A 17,735-nucleotide genomic window follows, 5' to 3' on the forward strand; every position below is an offset into this window, starting at 1 on the left:
TTCCCCTCAGCTATAATAAAACATTTATCAGAAATTGTGTACTAAAAGTAATAGGAAATTCTCACATTATATATCATAAATTTTCTATCACTTAACTAGAAACATATGAGATGCAAATTTTTTATCATTTCCTTCATCCCTCCATGTTGGACTTGTTCATTTTCTTAATGAATATCTAAATAATGGTATAAAAATTTAATTTAAATTTTTTACCAAAGAAACTTAGACTCGTATATATCATCTATCTTTCTTCTAAAATCATTTTACTATTATTTCATTACAATATTATTACTTATTTTAAAATCACTGTTGTTATTAGTTATATGATATTTTAATACTATTTTCATAGCTTTTACAATAATAAAATTAATTAAGTATAATTTATATTTTATTATTTTTTAATTTCTATGATTATGTATTATTTTGGTATTAATATAAAGTCATTATTTGTATTTATTTTTCAATAATAGCCCTATTTAACTTTGAATTTCAATAAATAAATAAAATTTATGATCTTTTCCTATTATCAAAATATTTAAGTTTTCATATTGGATCTTAACAATTGTAATGTTTCTTTATTTTTATTTTTAAAAAACATCATTATATTATTAGATGTTATTTTTGTGATACTACTGTATCATTATCTTTCATTATAATAAATTTTAATATTAGTTTTGTTCTGAATAACATACAGTTTTTTTTTTTTTTTATGTTCTTATTTGGCTTAGAAGCATATAGGATATAACATTTGTGAGTGAATGCCAGTTAAATTCGAACTTGGATCATAATAAATTATCAACTATTTTATTTTCATTGATTTGAATTATTTAGTATCTCTTATATTATGGATTTTTATCCAAGAACAAAAAATGTATAAAGACAAAGTTGAGAAAAAAAAAAGTTAGCTCGAATTTTTCCAAAGTAAGCATTTGCAAGTTTAATATGTGGATCCAAGTCACAAAAATAAAAATGAATAAAAAATAAGTGATTAAGTCTGAAATAAAAGTTAATAAAAACATAAATCATGTTTGTTTTATTTTAAGCTTAAAGAGTTTGCAAGACATTCAATTTTTTGGATTGAAATTAATTCGATTTGAATTTTTGAATCCAAAGAACAACTGTACCTACTTTTTGGGTTATTTTGTCGCTGAAAGCATTCTTTTAGCAAAGAAGTTATAAAATCTTGGAAATTTTCGAAATACTTACAATGCTAAGATTTCACTTCTTTTTACATATCTAACACGGGCTACCACCCTACCCAACATAAAAGATTTCACAACAACATTAATATGCCATTTGGAGGTAAGATTAAGTGTATTCTGAATACACAGAATTTGCATGAGCATCGATGATTCAGAAGTAAATAATTTATACTCTACAATAATCCAACCACAAATGTTCTCATTAACTAATTCATCACTTGAGATGAGAATGCACCAGTATTTCTTCCAAACCTAATTTGCCAGCTAAATATGATCTTATTTTATGCCCTCCTAGGCAGAGAAACTAGAGGAGACCAATGTTCATCAAACTGCCATATGGCTGCCAGAAACATGAATTCCAAGGCTAGCCAGAGTATATAGTCTGTCATAACATGCCAGCCAGGCTAAATGCATTATGTAACGTTTCTCAAGCAAACATAAATTTTGATTTCCCACAATAGATGTCATTTGACATAAAAAAAGTATATCACCGATTTTGTGAAGGCATTCTTTCCGATTCATGCCGTAATCGAAAGCTGCTGGATCTGATACTTGGGTCTGATACACTGGCAGTCTGGTGGTATGCTCTCCAACTTGATTCTCTACCAACATGGTTTAATGCCAATGAAGGCAAATGATCTCTATCCCAAGCATGGAAGCGATTAGGTATAAGAGATTCTTCTGGAAAATTGTGTGCTACAGAACCTGGGATATAAACGTAGCCACTACTTTGGTCCGGTGACGAGGGCACCTGCGGTAAGTGAATTGACCCACTAAGACTACTGGATCTTCGAGTGCTAGAAGCAACAGGTGTTCGTACTGAGACAGAATTATGATGTCGCTGAGGTTGATAGTATGCTTGAAGAGCCTGAACTCTATCACGGGCCCGAGCATTGCTGCCAGGATAAGGAGGGATCATTGAAGATGCAACAGTGTTCCCAGCCCTAGCTGCAGAACTGCAGAATTACACACAGATGCATCAGATGTCTAGTTCCGTCGATTTTTTAATCGATCAATTGAATTAACCAGATTTCTTCAAGTATTTTGACAGCATGCAATAATACGAGTATATAAATTTGAGGCCTAAGCAATATACAAACTTCCACAAATACTAAAGCATCCTAGTATGTACACAAATTATAAAGGGGTTACCTGTGACCAACAAGGAAGGGATGCATAAAAGATCCGGATCTGGGGACCTCTGAAACACCCCTGGCTGGCCTTTGACTACCAGCTGATACTGAGATCTGATCTGTGGTGCCAAGACGGCTGCTGGCAGAAGAAAAATGAGAGGAATTGTGATCCCAACTGTGATAATGAAGATCAACAGCAGGAAATGTGTAGGAGGTTGGCATGTCACCAGGTACACCATTCCAGGGGCTGAAATTAGAAGCTTCGGAAACTGTTCCACCAGAGTTGGAAGTGGAGGGATGTATTGGTCCAAAGTAGGCAATATATGGGCAAGGATGACTAGAAGATGATACAGCTGTATGTTCAGCAAACATAGCTTGGTGTCCCAGCATATCATGATCTGCAGCTCAAAGTTCAAGATGAGATAACGAATTATGTCAAATGCAAGGTTGACGAAAAGGACGCTAATGTTCAGGAAAAGAGAAAGGATCTTACATGCAGTTGATGAAAAATCCCCTTCCCTGGAAAAATAAAAAGCAGAATATAAGCTACCATTTTATTAAAAAAACTTCTTTTTAGGAGGAAGCAGCATTAACACCACCAAATTCTGCTTCTCTAAATCACCCACAATTGCAACATTCTATTCAATCACAACCAATCTTCCATTTAAACATGTCTGTCAGACACCATGATTTTTCTCCAAATAGTAACAGAACAGAAATCAGTTTTGGAACCCCATAGTAACATTCTAATTTCTAAACCAATCTTTCGTTGGTACTGTCTGCAACTTTTTTAATTTATTGAAAAAATATTAAATTTGACATCTTTTTAACATTTAACATAGTACCAATAAATCATTGTTGTGAATGAACCCTTAGAGTCTTGGTTTGAGCTTTCTGGATTGAACAAACATTATTGGGAGAAGAGATTCCACCAAAGGTGGTTAGTCATATCTATGATATATTAGTAAAGCTAGTAAATACTTTGCACTAGTGGCATGGATATCTGAAAAAAAAGTTTAACACATGGAAGTTTGAAAGAGATCAGTGAAAGGTTGGAGAGTAGTCAAGGGCTACCAAAATGAGTAGAGCAAATGACGTCACTCCCTTTACTATTGTTACAGATTTTAGATGACAGAATAGTTCAAATGCCAGGGAAATATAAAGCTAAAAACCAGCCTCATTTCATACAGACTCATTTTTGTTCTACTTAATGAAGATATGAGAAGTCTGATGTTAACTTGAATATTAGAAGAATTCAACTTGAAATATTTTTTTTATCAAGAATTCCTATATGCAATTTTTTCATAAATAATTATCTCTACGTATTAGAAGTAATGCGTATACAAGGCAATATGGGAAGTTCTGTCCTGGATCAATTGGAAATTAAGTCCTACTGAATACAAAGACTTTATGGAGCAACTTAGAAATACCTTTTCAAATTCTACTGATGCTACTACTACTCTCTTTGCATTCTGAACTCTTGCTTCAAGATATCCATTTATCCCCCTCTAAGTTCTCAAAATTATTATTCTAAAATATAATCCGAATTTAAGAATTCTGATGGCTTTAATATTTTAACCACATTTGAGATCTAACTTTACTAACCTAATTTGGTTCCAAGCTAAGCACATTTTGTTAACCTTTTATAACATGTGTGGGACCTAAAAACAAATCAATGGTATCCATAACACTAAATAAATATCAACTATATCTTACAAACAGCCGTCACAAAAATCCATATGCATGTTTTCTCATGGCAAGGCACTTAAAAGAACAAAGGAATATCATCAACGGGAATTAGAACACAGAATAGTAAGCATGTGAACTCATAACCCTACTCAAAAGATGAAGGAAGTCGGGCCAAGTTTCCAAATGGGCACCAGTGAACGCCAAAGGACTGCAAAAACCATTTAGAACTAAAGTTTAGCTAACATAGTAAATGAAATCTATCTATCTGCATACAAATGGAAAGAAAAGAACTAATTAAATACATACATACATACATACATACATATAAAAGCGATATCAGCTAGAACAATGCACTGGAAGTAATAATGGAGGAAAATAATAAGCAGGAGTGGGAGTTAAAATTCAAAGCAAGTCATAGACATTGAAATGTTATATTTTAAATTTTAAGTAGAAATGCACACATCATTCAATTTTTCCTTCCCTCCTCATGTGTGCTCTTATACAATATCCTTCTACAACAACATCTGGTAAACCTTTTCGACAAAATATAGCAAATTACATGTTAGCAGTTTCCTAATCTTAGATAGGATTAAAAACAAATAAGCTAATTTACTTAAGACTAGTTTGCAACTTAAGTTACTCAACATCAGTAGAGAAGATCAGATGTAGATACAGATTAGGATCATAAGCGATTAATGTCCCTCTAAGACCACGTCTTTCCACTGGACAGCAGTATTTGGTAGCACTGACTAATACAACAAACATTTAAGACTGATACTTTCACAAATAGCAATCGACTCTAGTTTGCAGGACTAAATTTAAGGCTCACTGCAAAATGAGCCAATGCAAACAAACACATGCATATGCCGTAATAGAGAAACAAATATAAGGCCACTTGCTGTTTCTATTACCATTTCAGAGTAGCTAACATCGTATAGATCCTCATCTTGAGACCATTCGTCCATGCTAAATTCTGGATATGATCGACCTCCATTAGCATAAAGCCACTGACCTTTCTCAATCTTACGACAATTGGGGCACTGCATTGCCCCCTTTACATTGAAGTGCGAGCCAATGCAGTCTGAACAATATAAAGAGTATAATAAGTATAGCAATATGACATGATGCTGTGCAGATGCATCTATCAGCTTGTTAAAAATTGAGTTCAGTAAAACATGAAACCAAGCAGTACTGCATTAAAAGAAATACGTGCATCCATAAAACCAAGTGTTTTGAAATAACGTAATAGTATAAACCCTGAAATTTCATTCCAACTTTTCCGCACAGAACAGGCTGTTGGGGTGAGCGTGTTTTATATATAGGCCACCGGTTCAAGTCAGAGTGAAGACACTTTGATTTAACATTAAGATTTTCCCAGCTCATCAAAACCAATGTATCATTTTTTGGACAGATAATTAACAATGTTTAATATGATAACTTGCAATGATACTAATGGAATACGTATAATTTAACTAGGCCTAATTTAGACAACTATGCAACCAAGTTGAGGAGTATTGAATGTCTTCCGAAAGAGTTAACTTTGGGCAATTCAACAAAATTGATGAAATTTGAGGAATATTCTTATCCCTATTCATTCATAAAACAACTATTCGGAGTTCGCAATTATATTTCAACCAGAGAAACACGGCATTGAATGAGAAAAATAAGAGAAAGATTCACCTTCAAGCTCCCTTTACCCTTTTCAAAAAAAAAAAAACACAAAAAACTTTCTCCCTCTCCCACCCTCTTATTTACCACCGTCAACAGAGGAATCTATTTTCAGATATTCAATTCAATCCACCACAGCTTACCCAAGCAAGCACCATCCAGCTATTCTAAACAACCTCATAAAATATTACCACCAACCCATCAAACATCATAATAACATCTCCTAAATCATCATATACACAAAAAAAGGTCAATCCAGTACCACGGTTAACACAATTGCGAGTACATCATCACCAAAATTTGATGATCCTCAATCCTCTCATCCGACAGAAAAAAAAAAAAGAAAAAGAAAAAACCTCAGATCTCGATTGTTCAAACTTCAATCCAACAATTCTAACAGCGATAAATCGAAATAATTAAAAAACAAAACAGCGCAATCTACATAACACATACCGAGATGAAATTGATGTCCGCATTGAAGCGTGGCCCAGGATCTATCCCCGCTATCCGTAACAAACTCAAGGCAAATCGAACACGCCACTGAACCAAAGGACTTCTTCGTTTCTCCATCATCGTCATCGTTTCCAAGACCCATCGCAAAATCAAAAACCCTAAGATGGCATCACATCACTGTAACACAATTGAAGGCACACAGAAATTGGGAGACACGGGAATGTTACTTGTATTCGCAAGCAAGGCAATTAAACAGGTGAGATCTAAATTCTGAACTCTGTTTTTGTTTTTGGTTCGGTTCAGTAGAGAAAGGAGAAGAAGAAGAAGGTTTGGAGTTTGAGGAACGAGATTGGGATGGCAGCAAAGCAAAATCTCTTTCTCTGTTTTTTATTTTCCTTTCGTTTCTTAAACTTGGACCGTTAGATGTTGTGGTTGGACTTCTAAAACTGTTGTCCAAACAAAACAACTTTGATTCATTTCTTTTTTACTTTCTATTGCATTTAATTATGGTTGAACCCGTCCTCCCTTTCTTTCTCTATACGTTACTTTTGCTCACCAGCTTAATCACCAATTCTAATTTCTATTTATTGTATTATATATGCTACAATTATAATAATTCCTGCATTTATAGAAAAAATTAATTTAATTAATACTACACTTTTTCCTGCATTTATAGAATTAATAAATTAAATTAATACTTCACTTTTTCCTCGATATGTATAGGTTTCAGTAGGTGGATTATTGTAAAGACGAAGAAAGTATGAGTATTCTCTATCTTTTAACATTTTTCATAAGAATTCAAGAATTTAATCACGGAAAATATTTAATTAAAAATGAACAATGTTTACTTGAGTGATTTTCTTTCGTTGCCAAAAAATAATTATATATATATATATATATATATATATATATATGATGTAAAACTAAAAATATTAGTTTTAAATGATGTTTAAAGGTAGTATGTTTGATTTTTTTCCTATATCAATTTTATTTATTAAATTTAAAAATATATTATATTATAATATTAAATATAATATATTACAAATAAAAAGGTTAAATATGATTTTAATCAACACAAAATTGGAACTATCCATAAAACTTTAATATATTTTGGTTCTACAAACTTTAAATGAATAAATATAATTTTTTTAATTTAACTACCTTAAATTTTTTCAACCCGAAAATGGAATTATCCATAAAATTTTAATACATGTTGGTTTTATAAACTCCAAAAATGAATAAATATAAATTTTTAATTTAACTACATTAAACTTTTTTTAATGTATCAAAACGTGTTTTTCAGTTAACATTGTCAGAACATGTTAAATTCAAACAATGTACACAACTCAAATGTCAGCACTAGAGATTAAAAAGACTATATAGATTCAAAATTAAAGTTTAAAAACTAAAATATATCAAAATTTTACGCGTTTAGATGACTAAATACATATTTAATCTTACATAAAATAGACTTTTAATAACATTGAATACCATATTTATTATATTAAATATAAAAAATCAAAATAATTGAACTTTTTGTAAATATATATAATTTCAATTTATTTATATTCATATAAATCGCATAACAAATTTTAAATCTAAATTATGATGTATTTAATATTATCATTTTTTTGCGTAATATTAATATATATACTTGTTATAGTGTTTCAACTATTTATTGCAACACTAAAAATAATTTATATTTGCGTATATTATATATAATAATATGTTTTAACCAAAATCAATAGTCTTATTTTTTAAAAAAAAAATAATTATATTCCGACTCTTATTTTTTGACCTTCATCTTTTATTTCTTGAAGTGACTTAGTATAAATTATTGATTCTTTCAAAAGAAAAGATAATGGTATATTAATAAATAATTCACACTAAACAAAAAAAGATGAGACTAAAAAAGAAATAAGAATTTTAGTATCATTATTTTTTTTTTCTTCATACATATATTATACATATATTTAGATAGATTTTCAAATTATGCTTTATTAACTGTTGTTCTAAAAACTTAGTTTTATTGAGAAAACCGTGTAATCCTAGACAAAAATTAAGGTGCTTTTATACATTTGTGAACATATTATACTCATTGTATTAATGATACATTAATATTTGTAATTAATATTTGTAGCCAAATCCATTTTTGTATTCATTATATGCATCAGGTACATTAATAATTTATATTAATGTGCATTAAATATTTTACTTCTATTTTGGTATACTTTATAATTTTTATTTTACAATTTTGTCTTTAAGTTGATTCTTTTAAAATTTAACTTTTTTTTCTTTCTGATTTGTAAGTTTTCTAAATTTAATCATTATTCAAACTAAAATAATATTTTATAATAAAAATAAATAAAAACTATTACTAATAATATTATGAAAAATATTTATATTTATTTTTTATAATAATAATAACTTTTTTTTTTGTTATTAAATTTTTTATCCAATTTTACCTTTTCAATAATTAATTTTTTAAAAGTTAAATAACTACTATAAATAAAATTTTTAAAAAAAATATATTTTAACTACTTTTATATAAAATAAAATAATTAACTTGCTGATTTTATTCTTTCAATACATATTTTTAAATTTAATCTTTTATATTTAGCCATGGTTGTAAGCTTAAATATTTTCTTAAATTAAAGTAATTCTTTATAATAAGAAAAAAATTAATTATAAAATAAATAAAAATCATCTTAAATTGTGAAATTTATTTACACTTTGATAATTATAATATTATTATTTTTTATTATTATAAAAATAAAATAAAAGGTAAATTAATATGATTATATGCTTTACTTTTTTTAATATTCTAATTTAATCATGTGTAGAAAAAAGTATTCTGCTTACTATTATGTACTTTTTTTTCGTACAATATGTAAAAAGATGTATTAAAATTTTTAACAGAGAACATAAAAATTATATTTATATACATTTATTTTCTAACTTTAAAATGTTTTTTTAAGAATAATAATTAAAATTAACAATGGTTTAAACACATACAAAAGTTGAAATATAAAAGTTTTGTGTTTTATGAGGTATATGTGTTTTAGTTTAAAGTTGTCTTTCTCTACTAACTAATATTAAACCCGCACATGTCAGTTTTTTTTTCTAAGTTAGGTAATTATTATAATCATTAATATTTATGAAGATAATACTTAAATATAGATTTTGGTAATATGAAAAAAAGAATTAATGAGGAGCATATTTTTTTTTATAAGAAATTAATGAAACTTAAAAGTTATAATTTCAATATTTAATATTTATGCCACCGATAATTCAACTTCGATCACGTATCCGTATCCGTATCCGACACATATCATGTCCGATACTTTAGGATACTTTAACTATACTTATCAATATGAAGTATCTAATTTATAAAGTAGTAGTACATTACAATAAAATTTTTTGAATAGTGATCAATTTCAGTGATAAAAAATAATTAGTCACTATATAGTGACCAAATTGACAACTAAAATAGTTTCAAAAAATTATAATCGTTCTCTAAATTGATAATTAAAATAATTTCAATGATGAATTGATTTTTAAATTGGTCACTAACATTAGCTACAAGGTTTTGACTACCAAAATAATTGGTTTCCAATTAGAAAATTTGGATCCACACATTAACAATCATATATTTATTATGTTTGTCAAGATTATTGTACATTTTTCATTATTCATATATCACGTATCTATCACGTATCGTATCCTATTATTTTAAAAAATAAATGTATTGACGTATCGAATACGTGTCGTATCCGATACACGTATCGTATCTGTGCATCATAGATGCTAAATAATGAATTATAAAAAATACATTAACAATATAATTAGTAAATTATACTAATAATAATAATATTAATAATCTTTGATGCACGAATACAATACGTGTATCAAATATAACACATATATGGTACACCAATACGTTTATTCCGAAAATAATAAGATACGATATATTTATTTTAAAAATAATAAGATATTATATATTTATTTTGAAAATAATAAGATATGATACATTATATATTCATATCAAAAAGTGTACAATAATATTTAAAACGTGATAAGTATATGATTGATATTAGGTGAATCCTAATTAAAATCATACATATTAGAAGTGTCAACATAATAAATTATAAATTATTGTCATCGTAATATTGTTCGTAAATTATAAAACTTTATTCATAAATATCACACACTATTGGACATGTATACATGTCCAACAAAAATAATGTTGAAGCAATATATAATAATAATAATAATAATAATAATAATAATAATAATAATATTATTATTATTATTATTAAAACCAATAATAATATTACAATGGTTAAATATGTATTTTTTATAATATATTAATTTGAAATTTGAAATTTGCTTGTTATTATTGAGTAGATATATTAGTATTATATATTAGATATGCAACCGTGTATTATATAACATATAATTTTGAAAATAGAGCATAAAAATTATATTTATACACATTTATTTTGATAACTTTAAAGTATTTTTTAAGAGTAATAACTAAAATTAACAATGGTTTAGACATATACAAAAATTGAAACATAACACTCTTGTTTATTGTGATGTATATTTGTTTTCGTTTAAAATGGTATTTCTCTATCGATTGTATGTGGACAAAATTATAAGAATTGTGAAAATTATAAATTCTTTTATATAATCTTCTTCTGTGAATAAAATTATAAACTTTTCATATATATATATATATATATATATATATATATTTATTGATTTATTTATTTATTTTTGTCGTTCTCCTTCTCTAAAATATCTCTATAACAATCTATATTTATTAATATCTAAAATGTAACTAATGTATAATAAATGGTCAAATAATTATCACTCCGCCAATGTAAGTTTGAAGTTATTCTAAATGTTATTTTGGACAAAGACAGGCAAGGTTGAAACTGACACGTGTTTACTTTAATTAAAATCATCTAAATTATTCAGATATAAAACATATTTAATTAACTTTTAAAAACTTATGAAATTTAAATATAAATTTGACTCTTATACTAATAATAAATAAGAAATTTGAACGAAACATAAATAACATTTTTAAAAGTTAATTTTTTTAAAATTTTGTGAGAAAATTGAACAAAATATAAATAATTTATTTTAAAACTTAGTATTTCAAGATGTTTTATTAAAAAATTACAAATTATACGTATATCACGAGTATTTTTTGATAAAAAAATATATTTTTATATTTTATACATTTTTAAAAGAAGAGATATTAATTAGTAAGATTTTGGATAACGATTTATCTGATATATTTTCATACAAGAAAAAAAAAATCAACCATAAGGTATTTGACACTATTTTTATCCTAAACCTTAATACAATAGTGTTATGAGTCTTTATTCTTATGTAGTGTTTAACTTTGTCTATTCTATTTAATGTGAAACTTTTTAACTCACTTGCACTACTTCTGATAATAAGATCATTCACATTTGAAATATTACATATTTTCAATGCCAAACTCCCACGTTCTTCTCTATGATGAATTAGATTATAAGTTCATTAAATATTAACATATATTAATATATAGTTGTGTTATGTATTTTGGATCTATGTGGTATGTTTAGACACAATTATTATATTTTAGAAAATTTCTTCACTTAGCTCATCTTATAGAAAACATGCAAATTAAGAAGACAGGTGAAGAATGATTTTTAAATGGACAAATCAAAGAAAAAGAGGGAGGTGTCAATTGCGTCTAAGTGGTTACTCCAATTTTAAGCCAGTTTGGTTCCATGGGCCACATGTGGGTGTGCCTAGTTGGATGCCACGCAGATACCAACCTTGTCTTTCTAACAGTGTCACATCACACCAACTAATTTGATTTATGGTTACAATTTTCTATTTTGTCCGTATCAAACAACAAATTAATCATGGGACAAATTGATGATTCCGTTAAAAAAAAAATAGAGTTAAATCACCACAATTCTAATTGTAAAGGAAATTGCCTTACCTAATCCAAACAACTTAAAAGTTCAAGCAATGACATCAATGAAATTAGAGTATAATTTTGATTGGGAGATTATAAGATGAGTAACTGCACTTGAGTTTTATCTCAATAGTTTGTCATATACAATTTTTAGTCAAATTATTGTATCAATGATAACAACACACAAGTTTCCAAGTTGAAATGGCTCTTCAGTCATTCATCAAATACAATATACAACAATTACGCAGACACCCAGTAAAATAATAATAATAATAGCAACAGATTTTGAGAAAAACAAAAAAGAAATTCAAAGCTTCCAATATATACCCAATCGGTGCAAAATGCCTGCAACAAAGGCCCAGAATAGGATCTCCGCAAAGATAACATACAACAGGATTCCTACTCTCTTCGAATGCCAAACATTAATGAAGACATGCTTTTGTATCCAATAAGTCTGTCGAAAAAGTTACAACCTCATCAAATTCGAATATACGAAAGAAAATTACAGAAATTATCAAATAAATGGAGGTTTAACTAAAAGACATTATGAGGATGTGAATTTACCAGTGTATTATGAGGGTCATCATAGTACCACCCATTGATGAATCCTGCGAAGATTCCTTCAGCTGCCATGACATAAACAAGCATGGCATTCATACCAATCCATTTCAAAGGCAAGAACAACAATGTCAAACCCCAAATATCAACCTGCAAGGATAATGCTAAATCCGTCCATATGAGAAATGTGTGACATTAATCAAAGGGGTAAACCTGAACTGAAAAAGAAACTAGAAGAAGACCTTAATAGAAGAAAGGCACAATTTCTAGTATTACGAATAAAATACCACAATGTAGAAGGCTGAAAAAACTAATGCTGCTGCTCCAGATGTCACACAAACATAGCTTAGTGTGTACAACTGTTTATTCAAAGGAATGGCTGCAACAAATGGAAGGCAGGGGTGAAATCAAAGTAAGCAACTAATAGTTCCATGGTAAGTTTTAGTCAACACTGAGTTAAGAATTCACACCATGAGTGAAGTGAAGAATAAGTCCTGAACCAAGGAGTGTTAAGCCAACGAGAATCCAGTGCTTCAACCTAGAAGAGTGATCCTAAAGTCACAAAATTGAAGGAGTAAGCATGTGTTAAAGGATTGTAATTTTCAAGCACTTTTTACTTCGAGTGAAAAGGCTTCACCTGTAAGTGTACGAGTACATGTCCAAAATGCAATCCAATGATTGTGGAGAGAATAGCAGATATTGAGCTGCAGTTACACCTACTTTGCTATTAGGATCCGCAGAACAAGTTACACATACAAAGGTGAATTCATTATCTTACACAGTCCTCAAAAGGGTCACTGAGATTTTCAAAATTTTGAGAAAAAATCAAGTGGCTTGCGCTAACCAAGCTGCTGAAGTTGAACAAAGGAAGAGTGAATATGGAAGTTCTCAACTCTTTCTTACTAATATGAGTGTCATTTTCAATTATTTAATCACATATAATGACAGCATCTATTTCAAATAAAACAAAGCTAACGTTGTCAAGAACTGATTGAAGTCTGTTTATAGGATGTTTGTGAGTTCAGCTAAACAAAGATACACACTAAGAGGGTTTGGAGATCACAAACAGACCTTAAAAGTCCTTCTGGCTCAAAAGGAGCATAACACCATGAAGGTGCACTTCTTTTAAAAGGTCCTTCATATGGGGATTTCTCTGTGCAAGCCTGCAGCACTCAAAAGGCAATTAGTGTCTGAAAATTCCTACAGACATAGACCAAGTCTTTCAATTTTAGAGTAGAAGATAGCAACACACTTCAGATCTTCTCCACGCTGGACGCTTATACATGTGGTTGATTCCAAGCACCTCTCTGTCAATATATCCCACAACATTACAAGGGGGATCGAGTTTTCCCCTGACACCACAGGTCACCTAAGATTGACAGAGAAAACAAATTAGCCAGAGCAGAGAAAAATTTAGAAATACAGTAAGTAGCACATATACTAACACAGATATGGACACTTCGACACTTTTAATCTCCGAAATGTAGGACATAAGGACACAAATCAATATATTAGATCATTATGTATTTAAATACTCAAAATCATCTATAAATAAGATTAGTCAAATATAATAATCCAAACAAATTATCAGCTAATAAAAAAATAATCTAATATATATATCTAATATTCAAAAAGTGAAAAGTAGTCATCATATCAGATTTGTTCCTTATTTCTATAATCATAATAAAAACTTATGTAACAAATTTACAAGTTCATAAGTTTTTCAGAAAACCACTGTATCCGTAGTTATTAATATTATGTTGGAACCATGTCAAAATTATGTTCGAGACTAAAAAATGTGTTTCAAATTGGACATTTTACACATTTTACCAATAATTGTTGTGTGTGTCGGTGTCTAATACTTATTTTTACAGAAAGAAAACTGTAAATATGTTAAAAACTAGCAAGAATGAAACAAAAAAACTCATTTAATGCAAAAACCATAATACAGTCCACACTGGTGTTTAACATATGAGCTCAAGTGAGATCATCACCAGGATTTAAAACCAAATACTACTTTATTGATATTCCCACTTCATGTGTTTTTGTGTACAGAGAGAGTATCAATAGTGTTTGAGAGTATGAGAGACAACCAACGGGAAGCTTACAGTAAAAGTTGTCCCATTGTATATGCTGTCTGGGTTATGGACAGTGAATTGCCAGTCCGGAACATACATTCCATATAGTAAAGCCAAGTAAACAGCAAGTATGCAAGCCCCCACTAGCCTGAAATTTTAACAAATAAATGTTCAAAAGCATATAATATTATCAATTAACCAGAACCATACTTTCACACACTAACCAATGCCAATAGTACAACTTGAATATTGAGAGTTGGGTGGGTTCTGGATCTCTATCTTCTGCACTTCTTGAAAATATCTCCACTAGTGCCACAACCAAATATGCCAGAGCAATTCTCTAGAATGGTTCAAACACAAGTGTTATTCTTTTTGTACTTAGACTTATCAGCTAAAATATACTCTAATGAAAATGTGCTGGAAAACAGTATCAAAGGGACAATGATGTTTTTACAACTAAAGTTTGACAACTTTCTCTTACAATCTGGAGTGACATCTTCTAAGTAATTTTGGAATATAGAAAAATGAAAAAATGGAAAAATGAGAAGTTACTTAGAAGATCCTGTCCCAACTACCCCAACCATACCACGAACCAAGGGCAAATGCGCATAGTATACGGTATGCGGCCAAGTGAGCAACCTGCCCAGGCCACCTATTCTCAACTATAAGGCACACATATAATACACGGCCAACTAGCAACTCCCTGTGTCGTATACTCTGTACTGAGTATCCCCTCAGTATAGTATGCAGCCACTAGCAAACCCTTGGGCCGCATACTCCGTATTGAGTATCCCCTCAGTATAGTATGTAGCCACTAGCAAACCCTTGGACCGCGTACTTCGTACTAAGTATTCCCTCAGTATAGTATGCAGCCGCTAGCAACCCCCTAGGCCGCATACTCTGTACTGAGAATTCCCTTATTACATAGTATGCAACCACTAATAACACCCTTAGGCCGCCTACTTTGTGCCAAAGAGCCCTCAGAGTATAGAACAAGTAGCCCATAACCAGCCATAGTCACCCAAACGACTAAGCGACCAAGAAGTACCCAGCCATTCAGATCCACATGATCGCTTACTGGGTACTGCATACTATGAACACCCTTCAGAGTATGCGGTATCCAGCATTCGTGACCCACAACCGCTTGCCAGTGATTCTCGAGGAACTTCTTAGTAATTTCACCCATCGCCACTAGATCCAGAAACAACCAAAAGAGGTATTTGGGCCCAAAGGCCCACTCCAGGTAGGACCCACAGGTAAAAAGGAGTATACGCATTAAAATATTTTCTAAATCTCTGACATCACCAGTGCTAACTTAAGCATCAGAGTGTCTTTTGCAGGCACCCCTGTACTGACATCGGAGCTTCATCGGAGTAAGAAGATACCCAACTGACAACCCAACACCAGATGTGGAGTACAACTTGGTCCCTTAAGAACAGATACCATCTCAGATTGTAAGATAAAGTCGTCAAAATTTAGTTGTCAAAGAATTATTTTCCTTATCTCAAAATCACCTGAAGAATGCCACACCACCTTATGTGTTTCATGTCAACACCATATGTTAGATTATCCGGAGCATGAGAGAAACCACCTTCATCATTGAGGTCATCCATCATACAAAAACAAGGCATGGCTTAGATGTTACCAGAATTAGATTTGCTAAAATGAAATCTAGATTCAATTAGTATTGCACATTATAGAAGAATAACTTTCAAAAGATCGAGCATATTTCAGCGAAGTGTATGTAACATCAAATAAGAAGTTCCCGATTCCTTTTCTCACCCCCTCCTGAACAGTGGAACTATTTAGTTATGCTGATTTGAAAAAGGAGGGTAAAAGGAAATGCATGAGAAAAACTAACCTTGCAAGAGCAATCCCCAGAAGAGGAGTTTGAGTGTTCTAACCACAACCTTTTTTACAGCTACAACTCTATTTGGTATTCTCTGTAGATAAATGGAAGCATCAACAAATAAAGGGCTGGTTTGAATCAAAAAGAAGAAACATAGAAACTAACGCTTGAAGCATTCATAGACACCTATTTTCTCATTCGGAGCTAACCTTGAGAGCCAGAGGAATGGCCATCCCCACAATGAACAAAAAGAAAGGCATCACAAAATCAGCAAGGTTGCAGCCATTCCACGGCGCATGGCCAATCATAGGCCATTGCCCTCCGGCATCATCAACCAAGATCATTAACTACATCACATAGATTCAGAACATGTTAAAGCGAAATCATAACGATATACACGTCTAAAAAAATAAGCAAAATGATACATGATAACACTGAACGAAGGAAAAACAACTCATATATACTACTTCAAACCTGAAACTTCAATCTTTAATGTTTATGGTCTTGTTTTTCTTATATGCCATTCGACTTTTTCACTTTTATCGGTTTTGTTTTTCTTATATACCATTCAATATACTAACAATATAAATGAAAAAGAAACACAATAAGTAACCAAGTAAGTAATTGAACAAGTGACCAATACCAGTTCTCTATAATAGACTCTAATCCCAAAGCATTCTTCATATTATTCCTATTTTTATAGCAATTTTCATAGGCTTTCATTTATAACAGTTCATAACCTTAGCAATCTCTATAATGTTCTAAAAACACAGTTGAACTGCAAAATTAAGAAAGAAGAGAGAAGCACCGCAACAGTGAGGCCGCGAAAGATGTCTAGCGACGCGACACGCTTTGATTTAGGCAGCTTTGTGTCTGAAAGAGGAAGCGCTTCGGAAACATTGAGGCTGTGTTCGCCTTTGATTTCGGCCATGCTGTTTGTGAATTCTTTTACTCAAACTCCAACTTGAATTGGATTATGCTACTCTCAATCCTCTTTCTTTACTGTGCTAATTTCTGATTCTAGTGCAGAATAATTACTATAACATAGTTGATTAAGAAAACAATTTAGCTACTCTGTGCATATCTTCATGATTTTCAAATTATTGTTATTAATCAACAAAT

General features: G+C 30.3%; 2 protein-coding genes across 9 annotated transcripts; both read right to left on the reverse strand.

Annotated features, from left to right (window-relative positions):
- Positions 1 to 1,271: 1,271 nt before the first annotated feature.
- On the reverse strand, positions 1,272 to 6,557 carry LOC114187867 (RING/U-box superfamily protein). Its single transcript, XM_028076249.2, has 6 exons — positions 6,146 to 6,557; positions 4,936 to 5,105; positions 4,174 to 4,232; positions 2,829 to 2,854; positions 2,355 to 2,733; positions 1,272 to 2,158 (listed from the first exon to the last, which is right to left on the reverse strand). The coding sequence occupies exons 1-6, from the start codon at positions 6,285 to 6,287 to the stop codon at positions 1,690 to 1,692; spliced, it is 1,245 nt and encodes a 414-aa protein (XP_027932050.2). The 5' UTR covers positions 6,288 to 6,557; the 3' UTR covers positions 1,272 to 1,689.
- Positions 6,558 to 12,247: 5,690 nt separating this feature from the next.
- LOC114187075 (heparan-alpha-glucosaminide N-acetyltransferase-like protein (DUF1624)) lies at positions 12,248 to 17,735 on the reverse strand. 8 transcript variants are annotated; one of them, XR_014995596.1, is made up of 13 exons: positions 17,422 to 17,735; positions 16,823 to 16,960; positions 16,626 to 16,707; positions 16,279 to 16,355; positions 14,989 to 15,104; positions 14,795 to 14,912; positions 13,939 to 14,055; positions 13,758 to 13,849; positions 13,324 to 13,402; positions 13,157 to 13,238; positions 12,974 to 13,065; positions 12,693 to 12,850; positions 12,248 to 12,582 (listed from the first exon to the last, which is right to left on the reverse strand). XR_014995596.1 is itself a non-coding variant. In XM_085674352.1 (13 exons), exons 1-13 carry the CDS (start codon positions 17,542 to 17,544, stop codon positions 12,436 to 12,438), a joined length of 1,407 nt encoding a protein of 468 aa, XP_085530478.1. In that variant the 5' UTR covers positions 17,545 to 17,727; the 3' UTR covers positions 12,248 to 12,435. The 8 variants fall into 8 exon arrangements, 4 of the variants coding, with proteins under 4 accessions (XP_085530478.1, XP_027931000.1, XP_085530479.1 ...); XR_014995597.1 differs by having other exon boundaries at positions 13,324 to 13,390; positions 17,422 to 17,729; XM_085674352.1 differs by having other exon boundaries at positions 12,693 to 12,836; positions 17,422 to 17,727.

This window comes from Vigna unguiculata, chromosome 6, assembly GCF_037176805.1.
Source record: "Vigna unguiculata cultivar grain cowpea cultivar isolate G323 ecotype 2 chromosome 6, ASM3717680v1, whole genome shotgun sequence".
Lineage (NCBI taxonomy): Eukaryota > Viridiplantae > Streptophyta > Magnoliopsida > Fabales > Fabaceae > Vigna > Vigna unguiculata.

Excerpts from the sequence above, each read along its gene's own strand:
- LOC114187867 (XM_028076249.2), bottom strand. The coding sequence starts at position 6,287 with ATGGGTCTTGGAAACGATGACGATGATGGAGAAACGAAGAAGTCCTTT. Across the intron at positions 2,855-4,173 it reads CGACTTCCTTCATCTTTTGA|GGAAGGGGATTTTTCATCAA; the intron begins GTAGGGTTATGA and ends TTATTTTTCCAG. Across the intron at positions 2,159-2,354 it reads CCCTTCCTTGTTGGTCACAG|TTCTGCAGCTAGGGCTGGGA; the intron begins GTAACCCCTTTA and ends GTAATTCTGCAG.
- LOC114187075 (XM_085674352.1), bottom strand. The coding sequence starts at position 17,544 with ATGGCCGAAATCAAAGGCGAACACAGCCTCAATGTTTCCGAAGCGCTT. Across the intron at positions 13,239-13,323 it reads ATGTACTCGTACACTTACAG|GATCACTCTTCTAGGTTGAA; the intron begins GTGAAGCCTTTT and ends TTGTGACTTTAG. Across the intron at positions 12,583-12,692 it reads ATGACCCTCATAATACACTG|ACTTATTGGATACAAAAGCA; the intron begins GTAAATTCACAT and ends CTTTTTCGACAG.